Source organism: Curcuma longa, chromosome 1 (genome assembly GCF_044706935.1).
Source record: "Curcuma longa cultivar G26 ecotype Majalengka, Jawa Barat chromosome 1, ITB_CL_G26_1.1, whole genome shotgun sequence".
Taxonomy (NCBI): Eukaryota; Viridiplantae; Streptophyta; class Magnoliopsida; order Zingiberales; family Zingiberaceae; genus Curcuma; species Curcuma longa.
The window spans coordinates 20873520-20896230 of record NC_133861.1 but is presented as its reverse complement, the minus strand read 5'-3'; the positions used below and the strand labels follow the sequence as shown (position 1 = coordinate 20896230).

The 22711-nt window shown below is 37.4% G+C and overlaps 2 protein-coding genes and 1 long non-coding RNA gene across 4 annotated transcripts; 2 read left to right on the top strand and 1 right to left on the bottom strand.

The window, feature by feature from the left end:
- The first annotated feature begins 3397 nt into the window (after positions 1–3397).
- Positions 3398–4975, top strand: LOC141825324 (uncharacterized). The gene is made up of 3 exons (XR_012601502.1): positions 3398–3700; positions 3851–3952; positions 4850–4975. It is a non-coding gene; the product is annotated as an uncharacterized LOC141825324 (long non-coding RNA).
- A 4100-nt stretch (positions 4976–9075) lies between these two features.
- On the top strand, positions 9076–15205 carry LOC141842562 (uncharacterized). The gene is made up of 2 exons (XM_074730655.1): positions 9076–9313; positions 11846–15205. Exon 2 carries the CDS (start codon positions 11962–11964, stop codon positions 14869–14871), a length of 2910 nt encoding a protein of 969 aa, XP_074586756.1. The 5' UTR covers positions 9076–9313; positions 11846–11961; the 3' UTR covers positions 14872–15205.
- A 1517-nt stretch (positions 15206–16722) lies between these two features.
- Positions 16723–22638, bottom strand: LOC141838566 (uncharacterized). 2 transcript variants are annotated; one of them, XM_074726086.1, is made up of 5 exons: positions 21818–22638; positions 18981–19071; positions 18817–18890; positions 18628–18722; positions 16723–16990 (listed from the first exon to the last, which is right to left on the bottom strand). In XM_074726086.1, exons 1-5 carry the CDS (start codon positions 22537–22539, stop codon positions 16935–16937), a joined length of 1038 nt encoding a protein of 345 aa, XP_074582187.1. In that variant the 5' UTR covers positions 22540–22638; the 3' UTR covers positions 16723–16934. The 2 variants fall into 2 exon arrangements, with proteins under 2 accessions (XP_074582187.1, XP_074582180.1); XM_074726079.1 differs by having other exon boundaries at positions 18628–18701; positions 18784–18890; positions 21818–22630.
- Positions 22639–22711: the final 73 nt, after the last annotated feature.

Here is a 22711-nt window from a genome sequence, read left to right as displayed (position 1 = left end):
AGCTCGATCAGTGCGGTGAGGCATGGTGGCTAGGCTGGTTTAAGCTTTAATTCGCCTTCTTGTAGGGGACCCTTTTATCGGCCCAAAGTTTCAGGATGCATAACATGCTTCCCCATCTTTCTGCATGCATCTTTCTAGTTCATTTCTTAAATAGGGAAATTCATACAGCAAGCAAAGCAATGTTCTTAAATCGTCGATGCATGGATGAACCGGCAGAAAAAATCCTGTTGGCACAAGAATACCTAATTAATGCGAGAAAACAGGGTGGTAAAATTAATCTACTAATAGATTTTAAATCTCTGTGAGTGTTATGGGACAGTAATTAAGAAAGTTAAGATCTGATCTAATTGGCGATGATACGTCATATGCAATACTTGATCCCATGGCAGATTAGCTCCACTCAATGCCCGACCCCGTAGCCAATTTGACTCAACACCTAGTTTGGCTCAGCGCCTATTTCGGTTCCACACTTGAGCTCTGTGTTCGAGCTTTCCGCTTTTGGCTCGATGTCTGACCTCTTGCTTGACTCCGACTCGGCAAACAGTTCGATTCCGCACCTGACTCCAAGATCGATTGACCAACCTGCAACCCACTCGGCTAGGCGATCGTTCGAGCTATCCGCCCTAGCCTCGTGTCCGAGCTAGCTCTAGCTCTAGACTCGATGCCCAACTAACTCGATTCCCGATTGATTCCATGGTTTCCCAAATAGATGTCGACTTCTCAATCAGCTTAGTATCTCCAAGTCTGCGCTCCTGCCCAAGTAGTCTTGCTCCATCACTCAGTTTGCTTAACCGCCATCAGAATGATACGTGGAATGGTAATATATTCAGTGGTAGATCGCCTACCCCTTTGTACAACACCATTAATGTAGCATGATCTTAGATCGTACAAACCTAAGTGATAGAACCCTTACTTTTTGTGGTGATGAGATATTCTCCTTATCTTTTATGTGACACCCCCTTACCGTTGATGGGACATGGCCTTTGACAATTCCATATAACGACCCCGCTTCTCGCGGACGGAGGTACACACAGACATATATCATATTTCCTATCTCCTGCTTTCTTTCTTCTCCATCCATCCTTCACCGGAGAGTTGATTTGAACATCGGAGCAGCTGAGCCAGGGCACTGTCTGACCTCTGTTCTTATCCTCTTTCTTCTTCTTGTAGTTTGGCGGGAGTGCCATTGTCTCTCGGTAGGTCGTGGGTACTGTGTGATTCCGTCAACATACAAGTCCGGTGTCCGATGACTCATCCGGAGCCAATCTCAAGCAGAAACTGTGAAATTGCTTTTAGAGGAAGCATTTCGTTGTCAATCGCCATGTGCAGTGCCGTGGATAAGGAATTCGGGGAATGGATGGATGTGGGCTGTCAGAGCTCTTTGGTATAGATACTAGCTAGCTCTCACGTAGTTAAGTCTTAGTTTAATCAATTAGTTTCAAATTTTTATGTTTAATTTTACACTACAAAAATTAACGGAAATAGCGACGGACCAATTCTGTCGCTATTCGATCGCTAATTGACGTTAACGATCGAATAGCGACGGAAACAGCTCGTCGCGTTTTTATTGGTCGCTGACGTCACTGTAGCGACGGATTTTTTTAATCCGTCACTAATTATTTTGCCACGGAATTTAAATTCCGTCGCTAAAAATATAGCGACGGAATTTAAATTCCGTCGCAAAAAATAGCGACAAAATTTAAAATCCGTCGCAAAAAATAGCGACAAAATTTAAAAATCCGTCGGTATTTTTGCGACGGAATTTAAATTCCGTCGCTATTTTGGTTTAAAAAATTTAGAAAATGTATTTATTTTTAGGGTTTATTGCCGACGGATTTTAGAATTCCGTCGCTAATTAGCGACGGAAAAAATCCGTCGCTCAAGTAAAAAAAAATTTTTAATTTTTTTTAATTTATTAGCGACGGAATTATAAATTTCGTCGCTAATAATATAATTTTTTAATATATTTTAATTTGTTTTCTGAATTTCCCTGTTTACACGACAACAAAACACAACATAATATAACAGAAGTACACAAACATGCCAATAATGGTAAAACACAACACTAATATATCATCTGAATACAACACAACAAAATACTCCGATACAATCTGAATACAATAACATAATTACAAATATCTAGATACAATGATACTATATCAAATGTCAGAATACAAGAACTGATCAAAAAGAAGTCTAAACCAGCCAAGACAAAATAGAAGATCCTGTAAAAAACCAATAAGATACACTACTAAAAAATCACGGTTTTGCGGCAGTTATTTAGCGGCGGTTCTTAAAACCGCCGCTATTATCCTTTTTCCCGGCGGTTTCAATTAACCGCCGCAAAAAGAAATTTTTAGCGGCGGTTATTTAGCGGCGGTTCTTAAAACCGCTGCTATTATCCTTTTTCCCGGCGGTTTCAATTAACCGTCGCAAAAATAAATTTTTAGCGGCAGTTATCTAGCGGCGGTTTTTAAAACCGTCGCTATTATCTGTTTTTGCGGCGGTTTCAATTAATCGCCGCAAAAATAAATTTTTAACGACGATTATTTAACGGTGGTTATTAGCGGCGGTTCTTATAATAACCCTCCTTCGCTGAACTGCTGCCCTAGCCCTTCGCCCTTCCTCGTTATAATAAGGTCGCGCCGCTTCTTCTCCTTCACCGAAGTCGCAGCCCTTCGCCCTTCGCCCTTCGCCCTTCTCCTCTCCCGGCGGCATTTTCCCTCTCTTCTTCTTCTTCCACCGAAGCAGCACCGGCCAAAGCTTCTCCCTCAACAGCTCGTGACTTCCGCAAGACAAGCCCGCACCAGCCGACGCCGCCCATCTATTGCCGCCACAACGCCGCAGCCCCTGCGCCGCCCGGAGAAAACGCCGGCCTTCCCCTCTTCTTCATTGGTTGCCGCCACCGTCACTGATCTCCTTGGAGCAGAGCCGCGATCCCTCATCGTCAGCCGCCGCCTGGGCGAAGCTGCCCCTGCTGCCACAAGCCGCCGCCGCACACAGGAGAAAGCCCGACTGCCCTAATTCGGGGTGGTACTGCACATAGCTCCTTTTCTTGTTGATAATCCTGGTGGTACCACTCGTGATCAGCCCCGGCACCTTTGTTCCCGCATCTCCTCCGTCTTCGCGAGTCCGATCATCGTCGCAATCGCTTCGATCCAGGGAAGGAGGGTTTGCCCTGTGTGTTCTGGTTGAGGTAAGTTGTGGTGTGTGTCAAAATTTTGATTCTTGTAATATCAATTTCCTGTTCACATGATTTTCGTTAGGTCTCGGAATTCAGTTCTTTGCACTAGGATTTGCGATTGTCTTTACTAATTCATCACTTTCTTTTAGTTCGATTGATGTAATTTTTTCAGCTTTTACTGATTGATACTTCTGTGTTTGTTCTTGCAGGTTGATCGATCTCGGATTGTTTTCGTGTATCCATGTGCTTTCTTGCATCATGCCTTTGCATTTTGTTCACCCAACCTTCTACATGGAAAATCTTTTGTTTTGTCATTAACAGTTAAATATATGCTTCAAATTGATTTAAATCACACATATTGCTGAATGGTATCATTTATTTATGTAGCTGGTCGATCCTATAGACAAAACAGTGGATAGAGATATAACTCTTGTTAAAGAACTGGGTTTGAAACTTATCTATGCTATGAATACTCATGTGCATGCTGATCATGTCACAGGTACGGGTTTGATAAAGGTAAGCTATCATTTGTAAAATTATATACTTGAGCATTTTTTTTCCGTTCATATGGCAGCATCAAAATACTTGTGTTATTGATTTTCATAATAAGCATGTCATGAAATTTCCAACTTAAATATTGACTGACTAAATACCTTACAGAAAAAGATGCCAGGGGTAAAGTCTATGATATCTAAAGCAAGCACCACACAAGCAGATCATTTGGTTGATCATGGTGATAAAATATATTTTGGTGACCTTTTTCTGGAGGTAGGAAGTTCTTGGTGTTGAGCAGATAAGTAGACTTTCAACTTCTAAACTTTTGTTGGTTCTTTGTTGCATATGGCTTGTTTCTAGTCCATATCTCTTGCACATTTTTGTATTGGACATTGTTATCTCATTCTTCTTTTTGCATGTGGCTTGTGTCTTTTGCAGAATTCAGATGTTCTGTATGTGACCTTTTATTCTCTCAACTTATTCCTGAAATTTCCACTTGATGCTTGTGGTCTACAGCAGCCTAAGTATTCTCTAATGACTAAAAAGTGGATATGAACAAAGTTAAGGAAAAATGAGATTTGAGCCTTGTTATGTTGTTAGAATCCACTTCCATGATGTTAATAGCAGACACATAATTAAGAGTTCATCAGCAGCTATCTAAAATTTCATTTTCCTTAGGTTTTCTCTTTTTGTAGTTAATGCAGTGAACTTTTGATGGGATATTCTAAATCACGTAGTTAGACTATTGAAGAGGCAGAAATTTGGATCGTCTAATATTAGCAAAATAAACTCTTACTATTGAGATCAGCAAGCAACAAATTATAGTTTCTATTTGATCAATTGGTGTCAAGTAGTTAAAATTGGTCAACTTTTATTGTTTCTGTGACTTATTATAGATGTCTCTCAAATTATAGTTTCTATTATAGATGTCCTTCTGGACCTATATGAATTTCTACGATCTTAGAGCATAGAAATTTAGCTTTACTTGATTTAGCTTTTAGAAGTTCCAGATTTACAAGTCCATGTAGCTGTAGAGTTTTTTATTATTGATACGTTTGTTTGTTCTTAGTAGTTTATCTCTTTTAGTTTTTTGTGATAAACAATAGCATTCATTTCAGTGATCTTTAGATTATAGTTTGTCTCTTTTAATTTTTTTTTGTACTTGTGCAGGCATGACTACTTTACAAGTTTGAAGAGCTCTCCAAGGATGACTATTTTTCAAAAAGCAACGAATTTGCAACCTGGTTGAAGGAAAAGCGAGGGATCTATTTCTAAGATTTGACATCTGATAAAGCTAGAGAGATTTCTCAATTTTTTTGTAACAAGCAAAGTTTTAATTTTTTTGTAACCTAAATTCACTGTATTTGACATCTGACAACTTTGATATTCGTGTGTAATGACTCATATTTGTTCACTAGTTTTGCAAGAAATTAATGAAGTAAAATTTCTTATTTATTATAATTTTTGGTTAAATTTTTCTATTTATTTATTTATAAAAATTATTGCATGCTGAAAATTCTATAATTGTACACTCAAAATTTAAACTGTCGGGAAATTATTTCGCGGAACTTTTAGCAAACCGCCCATTTCGCGGGAAACCATTTCGCGGCGGTTTTGGCAAACCGCCGGGAAACCATTTCGAACTGCCGGTAAAAAGAACCGCCGGGAAAGTATTTTAAACCGCCGTAAAAAACAACCGCCGGGAAATCATTTCTAATCGTCGTTAAAAGAACCGCCGGGAAATCATTTCTAACCGCCGCAAAACAAACCGCCGGGAAATCTATTTTAGTGGCGGTTATTCCAGCGGTTTTCTAAAACCACCGCTAAATGGTTTAATGACACCGTTATCCGCGGCGGTTTGGTAAACCGCCGGGAAATGGTTTTGCGGCGGTTCCAAACCGCCGCTAAACGATTTTTAAACTGCCGGGAAATCCTTTTTTTCTTGTAGTGGTAACTCTGCACCATTCATACATTCTGGATGACTCTTAGCAAAGTTCACAAATTCTTCAACCCCAGCATAAAATTCAGCTCGGATAAATCCATCGTCTAATCTATTGTACATCCAAGTTTTATTCATATACATTGCTACCTATTAAAAAAATAAAATTTTAATGAATCAAAATATTCATGTACAAAGCAAGGTATATGATGACATATGTTTTATGTAAATCTTTAGTAGTTCATTAACATAGTTAAACAACTTATCTAATTAATTTAATCATGCAACTTTGTGGACTCTCCTTCCCAACATTTCTTTTCTTATATATATATATATATATATATATATATATATATATATATATATATATATATAAAAGTATGCCAATGCACCAATGGAGTTGTTAATACTTATGCATGATATGCATCCTTATTTTGGCCCTTCATATTATTCAAATGTCCTTTTGATCGAAATTAGTTTTTTTATTTTATGACACTGATAAAATTCATATTTTCCTTGCTATTACAACTCGTTCATTCATGCAATGGTTATTTGATCTCATTCATTCCTTTTTTTATTTTAATGAGTTTCTCTGATCGAATATAGAACAGTGTGTATCAATTCTAAAATTGGGTCCTAGTTTTATTGAACTTTTCCAAAATAAACTTTTAACAGTTTGTCTACTTTGAATAACTGTTGTATTTCATGCATGTTTAAATTAGCATGACCAAACAAAGCTGAAATTTAACCCTAACTAAATTAACCCTAGGTGAAAAACCTTAAAAACTACAGCTGAATTAACCCTAACTGAAAAAACCTATAAAACAAAATAAAGCTGAATTAACCCTACCTAAATTAAAACAAAGCTGAAAAACCTAAACCCTAAAATTTTACCTTGACAAATCTGAATGCCGAAGGAGAAATAGGAGCAGCCGGAGGAGAAGCTTGAGGGAGCAGCCGGAGCAGAGAGGGGTAGCAGCCGGAGGAGTTCGCCGGAGGAGAGGGAGCAGCCGGAGCTGCCGGAGCAGTACGCCGGAGGAGAAGGTTGAGCGCCGGAGGAGAGGGAGCAGCCGGAGGAGATGAAGCAGTACGCCGGAGGGAGCAAGGGAGCAGCCGGAGCAGAGAGGGAGCAGCGGCTAAATCGCCGGAGCAGCGGAGTAGAGAGGGAGCAGCGGAGCAGCCAGGGCAGTCGCCGGAGCAGGCGAAGCAAAGAGGGAGAGCGGCTAGCGCCGGAGCAGCGGAGAAGAGAGGGAGCAGCGGAGCAGCCGAGTAGAGGGAGGGAGCAGCGGCTAAAGTCGCCGGAGCAGTGAAGCAAAGAGGGAGCAGCGGAGCAGCTGGAGCAGAGGGAGCAGCTGGAGCAGCGGCGGAGAAAACCCTAGTTCGCGAGAACGAAGAAACGCGCACGGGAAGAAAAAAAAGTCGAGGAAAGCTCTAAATTCGCGATTTTAACGACGGAATATTTTCCGTCGCTAATTAGCGACGGAAATTTATAATCCGTCGCTAATTAGCGACGGAAATAATATTCCATCGCTAATTTATTAGTTAGCGACGGAAATTACTATTTCGTCGCTAAAACTAGCGACGGAAATAATTTCCGTCGCTAATTCAGTCGGTAAATCATGTTTGTTTTGTAGTGTTATAGTAAAACTAATCTCACAGGCTAACATAGATGGTTCTTATAAGAGTGTTACTGTCAATAAACTTCAGGTCGAATTTCAACAGAATGGAAATATCTTGTTGATTACTTCAATTTCCTACAGGCATTAATCCTCGGATGAAATTTCTCGTGATTTATCCCCTTCCAGATAGTGGGGATCATCCTGAAGAGATCGCTAATTAAGCTGACGGTTTCAATTTTTTACGGTCAATTATACAGTAAAACTATTATGATTAAGTTTTCAAGTTAATCATAATCAACTTTTAAAAATTAATTTGAAGAATTTTCAACACTTTTATTTCCTAAATATTTTGAGATATCAATATTTACATTTCATTAATTTAAAGTCTAAACTGTAAATATCAAATATTATCATTTTCAGAATATATAATTATCTAGATTAGATAATTCTCTGTATCTATTTACTATTCTAATTTAGAGCAATATAAATAATAATAGATAAGTATAGGAATTGTTGTTCTAAATTAGAAAATTTCAAATATTATAAAGCAACAATACTAATAATTCTTAATTTTATTTCATAATTTGATCTTAAAGTGTTACACTGAATAGCCTATGATCAAATAACTTCATCGTGCTTGATTTGATTAAGATGATGTTCCAATCTGGAGTAGAATAATATGAAAGCAATAATACATAAAAATTAAATCAATGATGCAAATCAAGTTTATCGTTATTAATAAAATTATAAAATTAAAATTAATACAACACAGTTTGATCTGAGTCCAAAGCAAAAGTTATTGTATCGTTGAAGATTCTTATAATGCAGGGGAAGTCTTCTTATGGAAGGTCACAATCATTTGTCCTTTCCAATGAGAAAGAGAGGAGGAAGATGAAGAAGCCCAATTCAACAAGATACCTAAACGAATGAGATTTCTTTTCTTATATATCTTGATCCATTCGATAAGGACCATCTATCATAAAATTCATTATAATTTATTATTGTTAATGAATCAGCACGACTATCAGTAAGGAAATAAATTGAAAAATTACAATTAGTCACGACGAAGGAGAGTATTATTCGACTTCGTCAAAATTCAAACTCTTATCCTCTTCTACAAATATATTCCATCGTAACCAACTTAGCTATGCCTCCGGGCTAGATCTTCACATTCAATCCATATCTATTTAACTCAAATTCTCTTTCACACTACAAATATTAGATCACTTGATTGGAATATAATTTCTTTATTGATAATTAATTGTGTATGTTAATCAAGTATAAATACATCTCATTTTAGCTACTAACGTGGCCTTAATTCTTCATAATAATCTATTAATTATACTGTTTAATTTTAATCAATATAATTAATGGTGATTTATTTATATATATGGGAGAATCCTAACACCATTTAATTAATTACAAAATGAATAATTAATGCTGCACCATGTTCTAAGAAAATGGCTGGCACAGTGTTGTAAGGTGTGTGGGTCCAGTCGTGCATCAATTATTTTTAATGCATGTCTTCCTTGAAAAATCTATTTAAATCATTTTATATTTTATCATATTATTAATGAATTCAAAGTCCTAAAATTTTTTATTTTCCCATGTGATTAATAAATCGTAAAGTAATATAAAAAAATGTGATTAGAAATTTAATTTTAATTCGAAGAAAACAAGAGTGCATTAAATTACATGAGATGGGCTAACTGGGCCTGAGTGGCGGCCCATGACGTGTCGTACGGGCTGTCCGGCCAGTTGGCAATAAATTATTTTACAAAATTAATAGGTTACGGCGTTGTCAGTGTGACGAATAAAAAATACAGGAAATGTGAAAACAGAGAGAGGGGGGTTTCGCTCAGAGCCAGCCACAGGCCACAGCACAGCAGGCGCCGTAGAAAAGCTAGGGTTCGTTGAAGAGGGAAAGGGAGCAGAAAAGGGGAGGAGAGAGGACTCGATAAGAGGAGAGAGATAGAGGGAGAGACGGCAGAAGAGATGGAGCTCTTGGTTGCCTTCCTGTTCTACCATGTCCGGATTGGTTTTTAGGGTTTCGTCCAACTCGGCGCGCGGGTCGCCGTAATCCCCTGAACCTCTCTTTCTCTAGATTTTCGATTTGATCTTATTTGATTTCTGGCTTCGACCTTGAATTGATCCCGTTTACCTCTTTTCTCCGCTCCAATGATTTCATTTATTGCGGTTTTGGCGGTTCGGGATTTGTTTGGCGATTCCAGGGGACACGTTTAGTTCCGGCTGTATTTCACTCCTTTTGTGTTTTTAGATCTCTTCTTTCTGTATTATAATTGAATTGTGAGACTTTCTTTTCTTTTTAATTTGGAATTTATTTTATTCTTTCGTCGCTTCCTAATTTTTGCGGACGCCTTTGCTGTATTTTTTTTTTTCTCATTGCAAGTTAAGTTCATGTTAGTCTCTTGTTTTATAGTCAGTAGTTAGCTCTATTTTATGATTTAAGTTTCTTCCATTTAGGAAAATTGTTGTTGTTTTTAGTTGCTAAAATTGGACATTTGAGCCGGTTCAACTGAGTTCATATTTAAATCGGTATAATTACTGATGGTTGGATAACATCGTAAGATCACTGTGTGAGCTTATTTGTTAGGAGGAATTCTTTGTTTTATAGAAATTTGTGGCATGCGATTTAGTTTCTTTGGTTATAGTATAACCTAGCTGCACTTATTATTGTACTAAAAGTCACTTTTCTATGGTCTAGTAACCTTTCTTTTTGGTTAAAAACTGACTATTAGATCAGTTTATAGGAATTAGGACGAAATCCTCAGTACTTGTGATTTTTTTCCCCATAAGATGCTTGTTATGATCTTATGAATCTGTGCAAACTATTTTAGCACTTCTGTCTTGCGCATCCTCACCCCTAAATGATCAACAGAATAGGAGCTCGTGTAACCTGCATAAGCGTCAGATCTTCCATTGCCAGATGCCTAGTTTTAATTAACACTCAAATTACCTCCCTTAAGCTACTTTGTTGAGTCACCAGTGCATTTTTCTCGCTCAGTTTCCCAAGATCCTCTAGTTTTTCCTGTTTGCTCCATGATCTTAGGTTTTTTAAGGAATTCTGTTATGGATTCTTCCTCATCTCCTAGGATTATGAAACGTCAGAGAAATTGCTTGAGATTGAAGCAGACTTGGCTAATTCCAATCCAACTCAGTTGATAAAGGGACTTTGATCGATATGTTCTTCTTTATCTCCTGGGTTTAATGAAGGCAACCAAGAAATTGACCAAAATTAGATTAGACTCTGCCAATTTTGAGCCACCTCAGCCTATCTAGGTCATAGTAGGCTGATTTTCATACTATTGTCACATTGTATCTGAGTTGATAAGGATCTTCCTTGATAAGTTTACCTTGATGTTATCTTGTTGTTGTAATTGGGAATTGCTACGGATAATTTATTTATTAAATTGAACATGGCTTAATTTTTTCACATTTGGGTTTGAATTAAATCTCATTGTGTTTAATACTGGTTGTTCAAATTAATTCTAATTGAGTTTAATAATGTCTGCTCAAAATAAATCTAATTGAGATTAGTAGGATCAAATTGATTAGGCTCTGATCTAGGCATGAGTTGGATTCTGGCTAGGTTTGAACCAACATGAACCAAACCAATTTAGGTTATGTTTGAGCCAAATTGAAGCATGTTAGTTTGATTGAACTTGTACTTATTGATTTAGATTTGTATTTTAAGCTATTCGGGGATGTGGATTTTGATTCCACCCTCTCTTTCTCATGCCTTCTTCCTTTGTGAGATTGAGAGGTTGATTGATCTCCTGTGACTACCAATGTCGAGGGCTATCAATAACTTCTGCAAACGTTCAGGCAAATTTTCTATCGGACTTCAGCTTAGCTAGGGTTGCCCAAGAAAGGCCATTTCTCTCCACCCTCCCTCCCTCCCTCAGGTGGTGATGATGATCAACGCTGAAGCATTAGTTGTACTAGATCATTTTGATGTTCAAGTGATGGTAACAACATCGTTGGGCATACGTAAAGGGTTTGTCGGGAATTGATCTCTGATGGTTTTGATGACAATGTTAGTGGAATGTGAGAGATTCAATATCATAGAATAGACATTTAGCACAAATTTATAATACTCTTATTTACTTGATAGAATATAATAATTTCTATTTATGTATTTGTTTTTGTGTTTAAGGTTTTTGATCCATAAATTTTAGTATATTTCAGTATTTTGCAGTTGTTTTTCATGTTTTGCAAATGAATATTCAGTTACTATTTGATTTTATGGATGTACTCTGAATTTACAATTCTAAGAGTTGACCCATATACTCTGTAATATTGGGGAGCTTGGCAGAATAAGCTGGTAAAGGTCTAATGAGTATATTCTAATATTGCTTTCAGAGTCCAGAAGTAGGCTTTCAAAGTCCATGAGAATGATTCAGTATATGCCAAGTCGGTTTAGCATTTGCGATTGAGTTTGTTGATAACAAAGTTGCCAAAGCAGTCACCAGAAAATGAATAGTAGTTGTTAATTTTTTTAGTTGTGCTATTTATTAAGTATTTTCCCTATAAAAAACACTTTATTAGGTATTCGTGAATTTAACAGAACTTCACTTTGTATTGCAGAAAGAATTCAAATTCCATTCTCATGTTGCTACCAATGGTTAGATGAATCTGGAAACAACATGGTGCAAGGAAGTAGTGATTGAATCTTGCTCTTCCCCTTTCTCTTGTGATTCAGAATGATGCTTGAGGACTTCTTTACTCTAACAGAGATGAGAGATGGACTCTCAAGCCTTGCTAGGGTTGAAGAGTTGATTTCCATGATTCAGAAACTGAATGATTCTTCTACAAGTAACTTGGGTGATGCAACAAGGCAATGGTCTACAGTTGCTAGTGTTTTAGCAGCTACTGACCACAAGGAATGTCTTAATAAATTTCTTGAGTTGAATGGCCTTTCTTATCTGAAAAAATGGCTTCAAGAAGCACTAGATAGTTATACTGATGACAATGGAATTGCTATGGAAGAACTGGTCATTACATTATTGGCATCATATGAGAAGCTTCCTATGGATCCTGAAAGAATAAATGTGTCTGGAGTCAGAGCTACTATTGAACTTCTCATGGATCACAGAAGTATTAAAATTAAGGATAAGGCTAAATTATTGCATGATAGATTGGATCATGCAAAGAAAGATGATGTAAATGTTCATGGTCAGGGTAAAAGTGGGGCCAGTCTTTTTGATCAATCTGGACCAGCTGAGGATTTGCAGACAAGTGAAAGTGGCCCAAATCCATCTGCCAATATCCCTCCTTGTTCCATGCAATCTGGTGAAGGAAAATGTGAAATAGAATCTGCAGAGACTCAATTACAGATCTCTAATGTCGTAGGATCACTTGATTCAACAAATAAGGAGCGAGTTCTGACATGTGATCCAATTCTTTCCACATCTCTGAACCCAGTCGATTCAAATGCAGTTTTAGCAGATGTAAATTCATCCGGGTTATCCCTTGTCTTGAACCCATGCCAGGAGGATTTATCAAAATGTTCCACTGGTACTTCTTTGCAGTTTTGTCCAAAAGAACATGCAGATGATCAGTGTGATGCAATAGGATCTAAGGATGCTCCTGACAGTGTAAAAGAGATTGATATGAATATTACAGAAGTTAAACCAAATGATTCCACTCAAAAAGGAAATGATAATCATTCTTCACCTTTTGTTTGTCCTCCGTCCAAAGCACCATCTCCGCCTTCTGCAGAACCAATGGAACATCAGTCAGTGGATGGGGTTGTTGACTATGGGCCAGATAAGTGTTTGATAACAGTTGAGGAGTCTATGCCAGCTGCAGATTTCACTTCTAGTTTTCAAAATCGTTCTTGCAATGCTAGCATCCCTAACCATACAAGCGATCCTCAGTTATCTACTCAAGAGGAAGCCATGAGTAGTGTCATTGTAGATCTTGAACGTGAGCTCAATTTTAAGAGTCACAAAAATCATTTTTCAGCTGCCTCTGATTTTTTAAAGGCTGTGGGAACAAAGGCCAATGAAGAAACCGCTGAAAGGTCTGGACCAGGTCTTGAATGTTTGGATGATGCACTGGAAGTTGCGAGGCAAGTGGCCATAGCAGTGGAAAGAGAGGTGGTTGATTATAGAGAGGTCTCTTGTAGTTCTCCTGATGTCAACTCCAGAGAAACATCTGGTTCTCATGGACCTGTTTCTGGAGAACAGCTGGATGAACAAATGACTGAGCAAGTTGATAGGAACAGTTCTATAAATGAGAATTCTAGCTCATTATCACCTGAGAAGGGATCAGAAATCACACAGAACATTAGTTCTGATCAAGAAAACTCTGATCAAGATGTAGTCTCACCCCAGCCAAAAGTTCCCACTCAAGAATCATTTGCCAATGTCATAGGGGATCGATGCACCTTTGATCTGAATGCAAATATATGCAGTGATGAACCTGAGTGCTCAATGAAGCACAGTCCAAAATTGCTAAACAATGTGTCTGCTCCTGTAGCTGTCGTTGCTTCTTCGAAGGGAACTCCAGAAGTCCCTGCTCTCCGTTTTGGAGGTGAGATGGGGTGGAAAGGTTCTGCTGCTACCAGTGCTTTCCGACCAGCATCTCCTAGAAGAACTCCAGATGCTGAACAGACCTCTGATCCTAATCAGAAATCAATTTTTGCTGCAATTGATCTGAATGTAGCTGAAAGGAATGATGAGGCTACTGATGGCCCCACATCGGCAAAGCAATTACCTGCTTCCTCTAGTCTTCCATCTGGAGATTCATGTGTCGAAGTTGGTTCAAAAACAGAGGTGCGGAATTTGGATCTTAATCGCCATGGAGAGGAGGATGCCTCTGCACTCCCATTCTCATCTTGGAAGTTGAATCTTCAAAATGGGGAACGGAGCCTATCATCAGCTTCTTCTTCATCTTATAGACATTCTTCATTTCGAGATTTCGACCTGAATGACAACCCATCTTTGGCTGATACTGGTTCACACAGCGCCAGCCAACCAACTACAAAAGCCAATGAGTCACTTGGATGGAAAACAGCAGATAAACCTGTCATCAGAATCATGGGAGCAGAAATATCTCTCACGAGGAAGGACAACACTAACAAAGCGCAGCAATTTTTCATACCCAATGGGATGCAAATGGAGCCTGCTATGTTTACCAGGTCATTGCTACCTTATCCCAGCGCATTGACCCCTGCTTATGGGTTTGGTGGCCTTCCTATCGGGCCTGCCATGTCAGTTCCTCCAGCAGATTATTCACCTGGAAACTTTTCGTACATGTCCGAGACCAGAGGGATGATGACGCACATACCGCAAGTTACCGGCTCAGTACTAAGCATGTCATCTGCTAGACCCTTTCACTATGGTGCAGCTAATATGCTGCCCTATATAGCCGGTTATGGTGATGCACGCCCTGGTTTTGATTTGAATAACAGGATGGCACCACCAGAGAGTGGCAGAGAAGGCGTGAGCCTCCATAATCACCCCTTCTTTGTGCATGGGCAAAGGGGTTGGATGGAAGACCCAACTGAGCCTTCTAGTTCCACAATTTCATTGAAGCGAAAAGAGCCAGATTCAGGATGGGAACCACCTCCTTTGAATGGTCACAATTGGATGTCATCGCGACCATAATTGTTTCAGAAAACCAGCTTAAATAGTTAGTCGCTTACCCTTTCGGCTGTCAATGTGGGGAGATCAACTAGATAGATAGATGATGCGGCATCAACAGGATGATGGATAAATGAATAAGGTTTATAGATATAGTGGTAATGAGAAATTGATTTATCTGTAGGTTTTGGTTTGTTTATAATGAATGCTGCCTACCTTGTCATTGATTAGGGGTGGCAGTCCTCGATGCATGTACATCTCACAAATACTCTAACATAGCGAAGAGTCGTGAGCCCTTACATTTGCCATTGCCTTACATTTATCAGTCACTGGCTGTTTTGTTTTTGCAGCGCAAGTCTTTTTTTTTTCTCCCTTCATTACTTGGCTCTGTTTGAGCATCTCAAGACTTTTTCTTGATGCATAATTTATATAGGATTGCTTAGGGCTTTTTGGCTTCAGGAACTGGTTAGCAGAGTTCAGTTTGATTAATTTTTAGGAGGCGTACATTTGAGAGAGAAGGATCACTCACTGCAGAAGTAGTTCCAAGTGTAGAATTGCATCTGCATCGAGCAAAGGCAGGTATGTTAAAGCAAGTAGTTCTGTAAATAATGATAGAATACACAGAGAAGAGTATTAAATAACTGGCTGTATCCGACAATGCTGAAGTGGTCTGTGTGGTCATTTTGGAGCATATGACTGGTGAAATTCATGGGAGTTTCAAGTTTAAGTTCACTGCCAATTTTAGAGGATTAATTTAATTATTCTAGTATATTTTTGTATTTTTAATTAATAAAATATTTATCTTTTAAAAAAATTCACAATCTGTTATTTTAATAATAAATATTATTTTTAAAAAAGTTTTTGACAAGTTATATGACTATCAGGTGTCGTTCGTAATTACATTGGTACTAGCAAAAATGTGATTTATTATTATTATTATTATAAGCGCAATTATTAAAGTATTATTTTTGTAAAATCATTTTATCAACTCTGAATAAGTCATTTTGGTTAAGAAATCATATTGTCAGGTTGTAATATTTCAACTACTTTGTAGTTAAACATTTGTTTTTATGTAAAAAATGCAATGAAGTAGATTCATTTTACTTTTAGAATACTATAATCTCATAGATTTTACTTTTAAACATTCAATGATCAACGATATATTTAATTATCTAAAATAATTATATCGATCCTTGACATTTTTTTAAAATTAATAGTTGTAATTCTAGCCGTTTTAGCCTTTTAGGCGTGCAAAAAAAAAGATTTAGGAAAGAAAATTAAATTATTGTTAAATATGCCTTATTTCTATATTCTTATGAAAAAAATTTATACTTTGCTATTTTTTATTAACTTTTCCGTCTCAACCCTCAAAATTTAATAAACCAATCTCTTGTTCCAGAATTTCCAAAATCGTATTGTTCTATCCTTAGCTTCAAAGTGAGGGTTAATGGTAGATTTGTCCAAATGTTTTCACTTAGCCCTATGCAATTTAAACCTTTTTTTTCTTAAGATCCTAGAATTTCACAATCATCAAAATAATCATCAGTATGCCTTATAACTTTTAAAACACTCAAACTCTTTTATCATTTCGTTCCTAGCTCCATCACTAATACTAAACTTTTTATCAATTTCTCTTTTATCATGCCATATGCTATTAACAAACAATATTAATAATAATTAAGAGGATAAATGACATCATGACTAACTACAGTTTCTCGATTTACCTCCTTACAGATTGGTCGTAGGACCGACCATGTGGAACTGCTAGGATGGCAGATTCCCTTTTTTTTTTTTTTTTTGGTGCAGAAGAGGATAAATGACATGAAATTGAAAACTTCTCTTGAAAGGATGGAGAGTGAGAAATAAGCTTTGATATATATGTACTTACAGTTTATTCCATTTTAAAGCTGACACATCAGACATGCATAAGTATATGCATTGTTTTTCTACTACCAGCACCTTGTGATTCTTTCTCCATCACAGAGATAATGAAAACTGAAACATTGCAAGATTAGCAATAGACACACATACTATGTACAAGAGATCCAACTCCATGATCGTTGTGGTTTGATTTGCTAGAAGTGACTTCAGAATGCCACTCTTGTTGGTGAGAGCAGGTTGACAAGGAATAGGTTTGTCAGTCCTGTAGCAAACATTTATTGTGATCTAATATAAGTAAAACAAATATATTTCTTCTTTTTTAAAAAAATATGAGACAATTCAATACAATAAATTTAGGAAGGCATTTTTGACAACAATCACCTTTGGAGGACATTAAAAAGTTAAAAAAGAAAATATTTTTTCGGGTGGAGGCAAAATGAAATTAACCGGCAGCATGAAAATCCAAAAAGTCGTTACAAGAAGATAATTATGGAACAGGAAATTTGTACCAACTATAAGATCATACGGCAGAGGCTGAAACTATTTAGCATTCATCAAAATGCATTGATGCCCTAAGATCACACACTTTCCACACCACCACCTGTTATTCAATGTCCCCAAATGAAAAGAAAAGAAACCACTAACTCGTTGAATGGTTCAAAACATTTTCTGAAAATTTCCTGTTTTACGTTTCAAATAAAATTTAAATGTTAAAAAAATAAATTCAATAAGTATTTAAAATTGACTTTTTAAAGCATTTACTTTTTTTTACAAAGTGAATGATATAATGAATGTTTATTTTTCTTTTTTACTTTTTAATGATATCCATTACTAAACAAGATCTAAAAGAGTTGATATTTTAAGTGAATGACATATTAGAGCAGACTTCTTTCCTAAAATTAGAAATTAGAGATTCATATATCAGTGTGGTCTACCCTCTAGCACTCACCTTCTCATAAAATCTAAATCTATACTTCTTCCTCATCAATAATTGCCCTACCCCTGCTTAGTTTCACTAATCACCACTCTCCCAGTGTCACGTTTGAGTCTCTCATCTGTAGTCTGTAGATGCTTCTTTGCTATCACTACTTCTCCACCTTGGCTCTCTACTTCCCACCTATCCCGTGCTTTTCTCCTCTCTCCCTCTCCTTGACTTTAGGGTTTTCTAAAGAATCCTCAATTTTATTCTTTGCTCCTTGTTGCTTCATGTGCACCTCTTTCTAGTAAATTACTCTACTCTCTAATAAAAGAATCCCAAATTTTCGACTTCCTCTCACAAGAGTAGATTGTAGAACTCTGAATCTCATGTATTGCTTTTCTCTGCGGCCCATGATAATTTCTTTCATCTTCAAAAGCTTTTAATATCCTGCCTCAGTTTGAGGAGTAAAGACAAAAAAAAAAATCTCTATGAAGATCTCAGCTCAATTAAATCTCTAATTAATAACCAAGTTCAGAAAAACAAATAAAAAACACCAAAAGGTGTACCATAAAAGTTTTCTCTGTCTATGTTATCTACTTCTAAGTGCCTTATCAACTCTGTTTTTATATTGAAGAGAGTATCTTGACACTATTCAATATTGTGAAGCAGATTGACTAGGAATGTTAGAATTAAATAGTTATACAAGTATAGATTTAATCCTAATCATTGATATTACAGTTGTATGAGTATAATGATTCTTTTCACCACATTACAATTTTTTCTCTCAAGGATTCAAAAAATCATCATTCTAAGAAGGCGTTCAAGAAGGGTTATGTAACCACAATAATCAAACCACTCAATGCATGAACTCGATTTAGCCAGAGAAAGTGTCATAAGACAAAATTTGGACAGTTATCAATTTGGATATAAGGAGTATCTATAAGTCGACATCTAAACATTCATGGTTTCAAGAAATATACCATCTTTCAAAAATTTGGGACCAGTAACTACAGCATCGGTTGCATCTTGCACTGGATAAGAATCTCCCACTAACCTGCAAGTCAAAGGCCAATCTCTGCCAACCCAGAAATTTCCAATTTGTAACTGAAGTATTTAAGAAATTATAAAAACATTACCTTTCAGTTCCAGAATTAGAGTGAGAAGGTGACCTTAAGTCATGCCGATCAACTTGAGAGATATCTACTGCTACAGGATCTTTACAATCATTATCTTTGGGTTGAGCCTGGCAGATATTCGTGAACAAGAGTGCATTAGTTCACATCAAGAATTGATCACAAGAGACATCCTTATCACTTAACGTAGTTTGGTGTACCATCCATCCTGGAATACTGTTAGTGAGAAGACTGATATATTCTTCCATTGCGGTCTCTGGACTCATGTTCCCCAACCTCTGCCAAGCATGCCTAGGAATGTAGAAGTGAGAGGGCCCTCCATTAGAAGCATATTACCTTTTTGCACTTTGATAGTAACTAGAAACAAAAATATGTAACCAAAGCTATGGTCTTAAATCATCCTATAGTGGAGGAAGAGGAAAGCATGATGAAGCAGGTTTCTGAAGCTAAGGAAAACAAGTTTGGACGTCAGGAAATTCATCTCTCTGAATAACAACACTAAAATTTGAAAATGGTAATTCATAAAACACAATGTGGAATTTGAATCAGAAAGGTAATTTTCTTATTCAGCTTGCAATGATTGTAGGAATCAAATCCTGCAACCTAAGTCACAGATCTATGCAGAATGGTTTCCTCTTGGAAGCCCCACAAACCCATTCTCATTCCTTCCATTAACATTCAAGCTCTTTGATGACAAACTAAGATATAATCAAGAAGTAAATCAAGAATATCTATGGAAAATAAGAGCTCAAATTGGGGTGCGTTCTGTTTTCTCAACAAGATTCTTCAGATATAAACCCATGTTATACCACCTTAAATTGGCAATGTGTCTAGAAGAGGCACATGATGATCAAAATCATCAACGTTACTCAGAAATCATGAGCCTATGAATTGATAACTGGGATATGTTTCCTTTTCTTTATAGCTTCTACATACTTCTGACAGACCTACATTATACCATCATTAAATTGCCACCCAAGAACGTAAAAGAGGTGCATGATAGTAAAAACCATCAACATGGTCCAGAGAGAGCATGAGCCTATGAATTAATAACTGAGGTGCGTTTTCTCTTTTCAATTGTTTTTCCATACATCTGACAAGATATAAACCTATTATACCATCATCAAATATGCAACAAAGTAGGTAAAAGAGGCACATGGTGGTCAAAATCATGAACAATTCAACAACACTCAGAAAAAGCATGAGCCTATGAATTGAAAACGTTTTTTAGCTTCTCCATACTTTTGACAGAGCTATGTTATACCATCATTGAAATGGCAAAGTAAAAAGGACATAAAAAGTGTGCATGCAAAGTAAAAAGGACATAAAAAGTGTGCATGCATGATGGTTAAAATAGTCAACATTGTCCAGGGAAAACGTGAGCCTATAAATTAATATCTAAGGCATGCTTTACTCTTTTCAATTCTTATCCATACTTCTGATAAGAGGTAAACCTATGTTTAAATCCATACCAAAATAGGTATAGAGGCACATGATGATCAAAATGATCAACGATTCAACATCACTCAGAAAAAGCATGAGCCTATGTGATAACTGGGGGTATATTTCTTAGTACCTTCTCCATACTTCTGACAGGCCTATGTTATACCATCATTAGATTGGCACTGAAGTTTGTAAAACAGGTCCATGATAATCAAAGCCAGCATCATCCAGTGAAAGCATAAGCCTACGAATTAATAACTGAGGAGTTTAGTCTTCACAAATGCTTCTCCATGGAGTTTAGTCTTTTCAATCGCTTCATATTTATGACAGGATATAAACCTATGTTATGCCATTAAATTGGCACCAAAGTAGGCAAGAAGAGCATGATGATCAAAATCATCAACAATTCAACATCAACCAGAAAAAAGGAGCCTATCAATTGATAATCAGAGATGCTTTTTTCTTCTTGATAATTTCTCCATATTTCTGACAGGATACGAGGCTAGGCTATACCATCATTAAATTGGCACCAAATTTAGTAGAAAAGGTGCATGGGTCAGGTCTATGGGCTTGAATTGTTATGACATCGAATTCCAGTCCAAAACCAAATCAAACATAGAAATTGTATTTGAACTTGGTAAGATAACATTAGTGCATGAACCATTGAAACATAGACGTCAACAAACAATGTGAACAAAAAGATTCAAACTAATGGATCTCATAAAAAACCAAACATGAATCACCCCCCAGTCTCGATCCAAGCTTGTAAGTAATATATGAGCAACTTAAGCATAACAATAAATTCTCACTCACAAATATGAACCACTTTTATCTTTGCCTCTAAGCCTAATCTTCAAATCTATTCAAGCCTAAACTTTGCCCAAGCCATTTCATTCAAGATTAAGTTATTGTTCAGAATCCCTAAAATTTACTGAAGGTCACGGATATGTCCATTAGACCAATGTTCATCAACTCTAGCTTTGTAACCAATGCACATACACACAATAAAGTTAGCTAAAAATTGAAAGAAAAAAAAATCTTAAGAAGAATATATGTTATGCTCATGTATCCAAAGGGCAATCGCATGTGATCTTAATTCAAGCAGATAAAGCCTGAGTAGTAAGACTAAGCCCAAAATACAAAAACTTAGTGAATCATTTTGGCCATTGCCACCATTCTGTAGATTTTTATTTTAAAAGGTTAATATTCCCGTATATGCTATTTTCACAACTACAGAAATCTCAATATTCATGGTATTGTCCCCATTAATTTTCACTGTTTCAAAAAAAAAAAATGATGTTGCAGATAGCACCAAAGGAAGTAATAGATCATCTCTTACATACTTAGATACTCATAATAGAAAACTATCATTTATGCGTCATATCATGATCCTTATCGTTTATGACCGGACCAACCATATGATATTCACAAAAATGCTCTCCTTAACATGATAGAGCTAACAGGATAAGAAATACAAGGTTAATCCGCGAGAGTTATGTTAAAACAATTCGAAACCTTACGGTAAGTATAAAAATTCAATCTAAGTTTAGAAAAAGACAAAAAGTCGAAAAAGAAAAGTCCACCGCTTACTTACCATTTTGAGCGAGCAGCAACCATCAAAGCCATGGGTTTTGGCTCATAACATGGTCCTTCAGTGGCAACCTTATGCAGCCCATACAACTGGAGTTGTACTTTATTACTTAGTTTGCACACTGCATTCCCGCCTTTCTCACTGGCAACAAACTCGGCTGCCACCCCGAATAATTTCTCCAGGTCGCTACACTCAATCCCTTCCCAATCGTCCTCCCCATGGAGCAAAAGGCCGTCTTTCTCATCCATTGCACTCGCATCTTCATTTTCCACTTCAGTTTCTCCACCCGATTCCAAAACTTTCTCTTCAACTTTTTCATCCCTAACAGATATTTCTTCTTTGTTGACAAAATCCCCAACTTTCTCTGTCGACGACTCGTCCATCTTGGAAGCATCGACTTCCACCTCTTTTGAGAACTCCTCTTTCTCTAGATCCAACCGTTGTGGTTCGACTTCGAAGCAAAGGGACTCGGCTTGATCGGAATCATCGAAGGAAACTCCGGATGGAGAAGCAACCCCGGGAGGAGAGTTCCGCTCTATCTCTTTCCCCGCGATCGGATGCACACTGACCGCGTAGGCCGAAGAACCGGCGGCGATATGGGCAGGGGAGGCGAGGTCGGTCTCCTCCTCGTCGTCGTCTACGGGGATGGAGGCGATCTTGCCGATGAGGAAGGCGATGAGGACGGAGATGAGGCCGGTGAGGAGAAGCTCCTGGTAGAAGTCCATCGTCCACTTATCTACTTCTTTCCGCTGCGCTTCCGCTCAAGGGAAGAGAAGAAATAAAGAGAGGAAAGTGGAAAACGGTGAGAGTGATGTATATATTAGAGAGATAGAGGGCGACGGAGATGGCGTTGCCAGGGAGCAGCAAACCCCAACCGGTTCAATGACGTGTCATCGG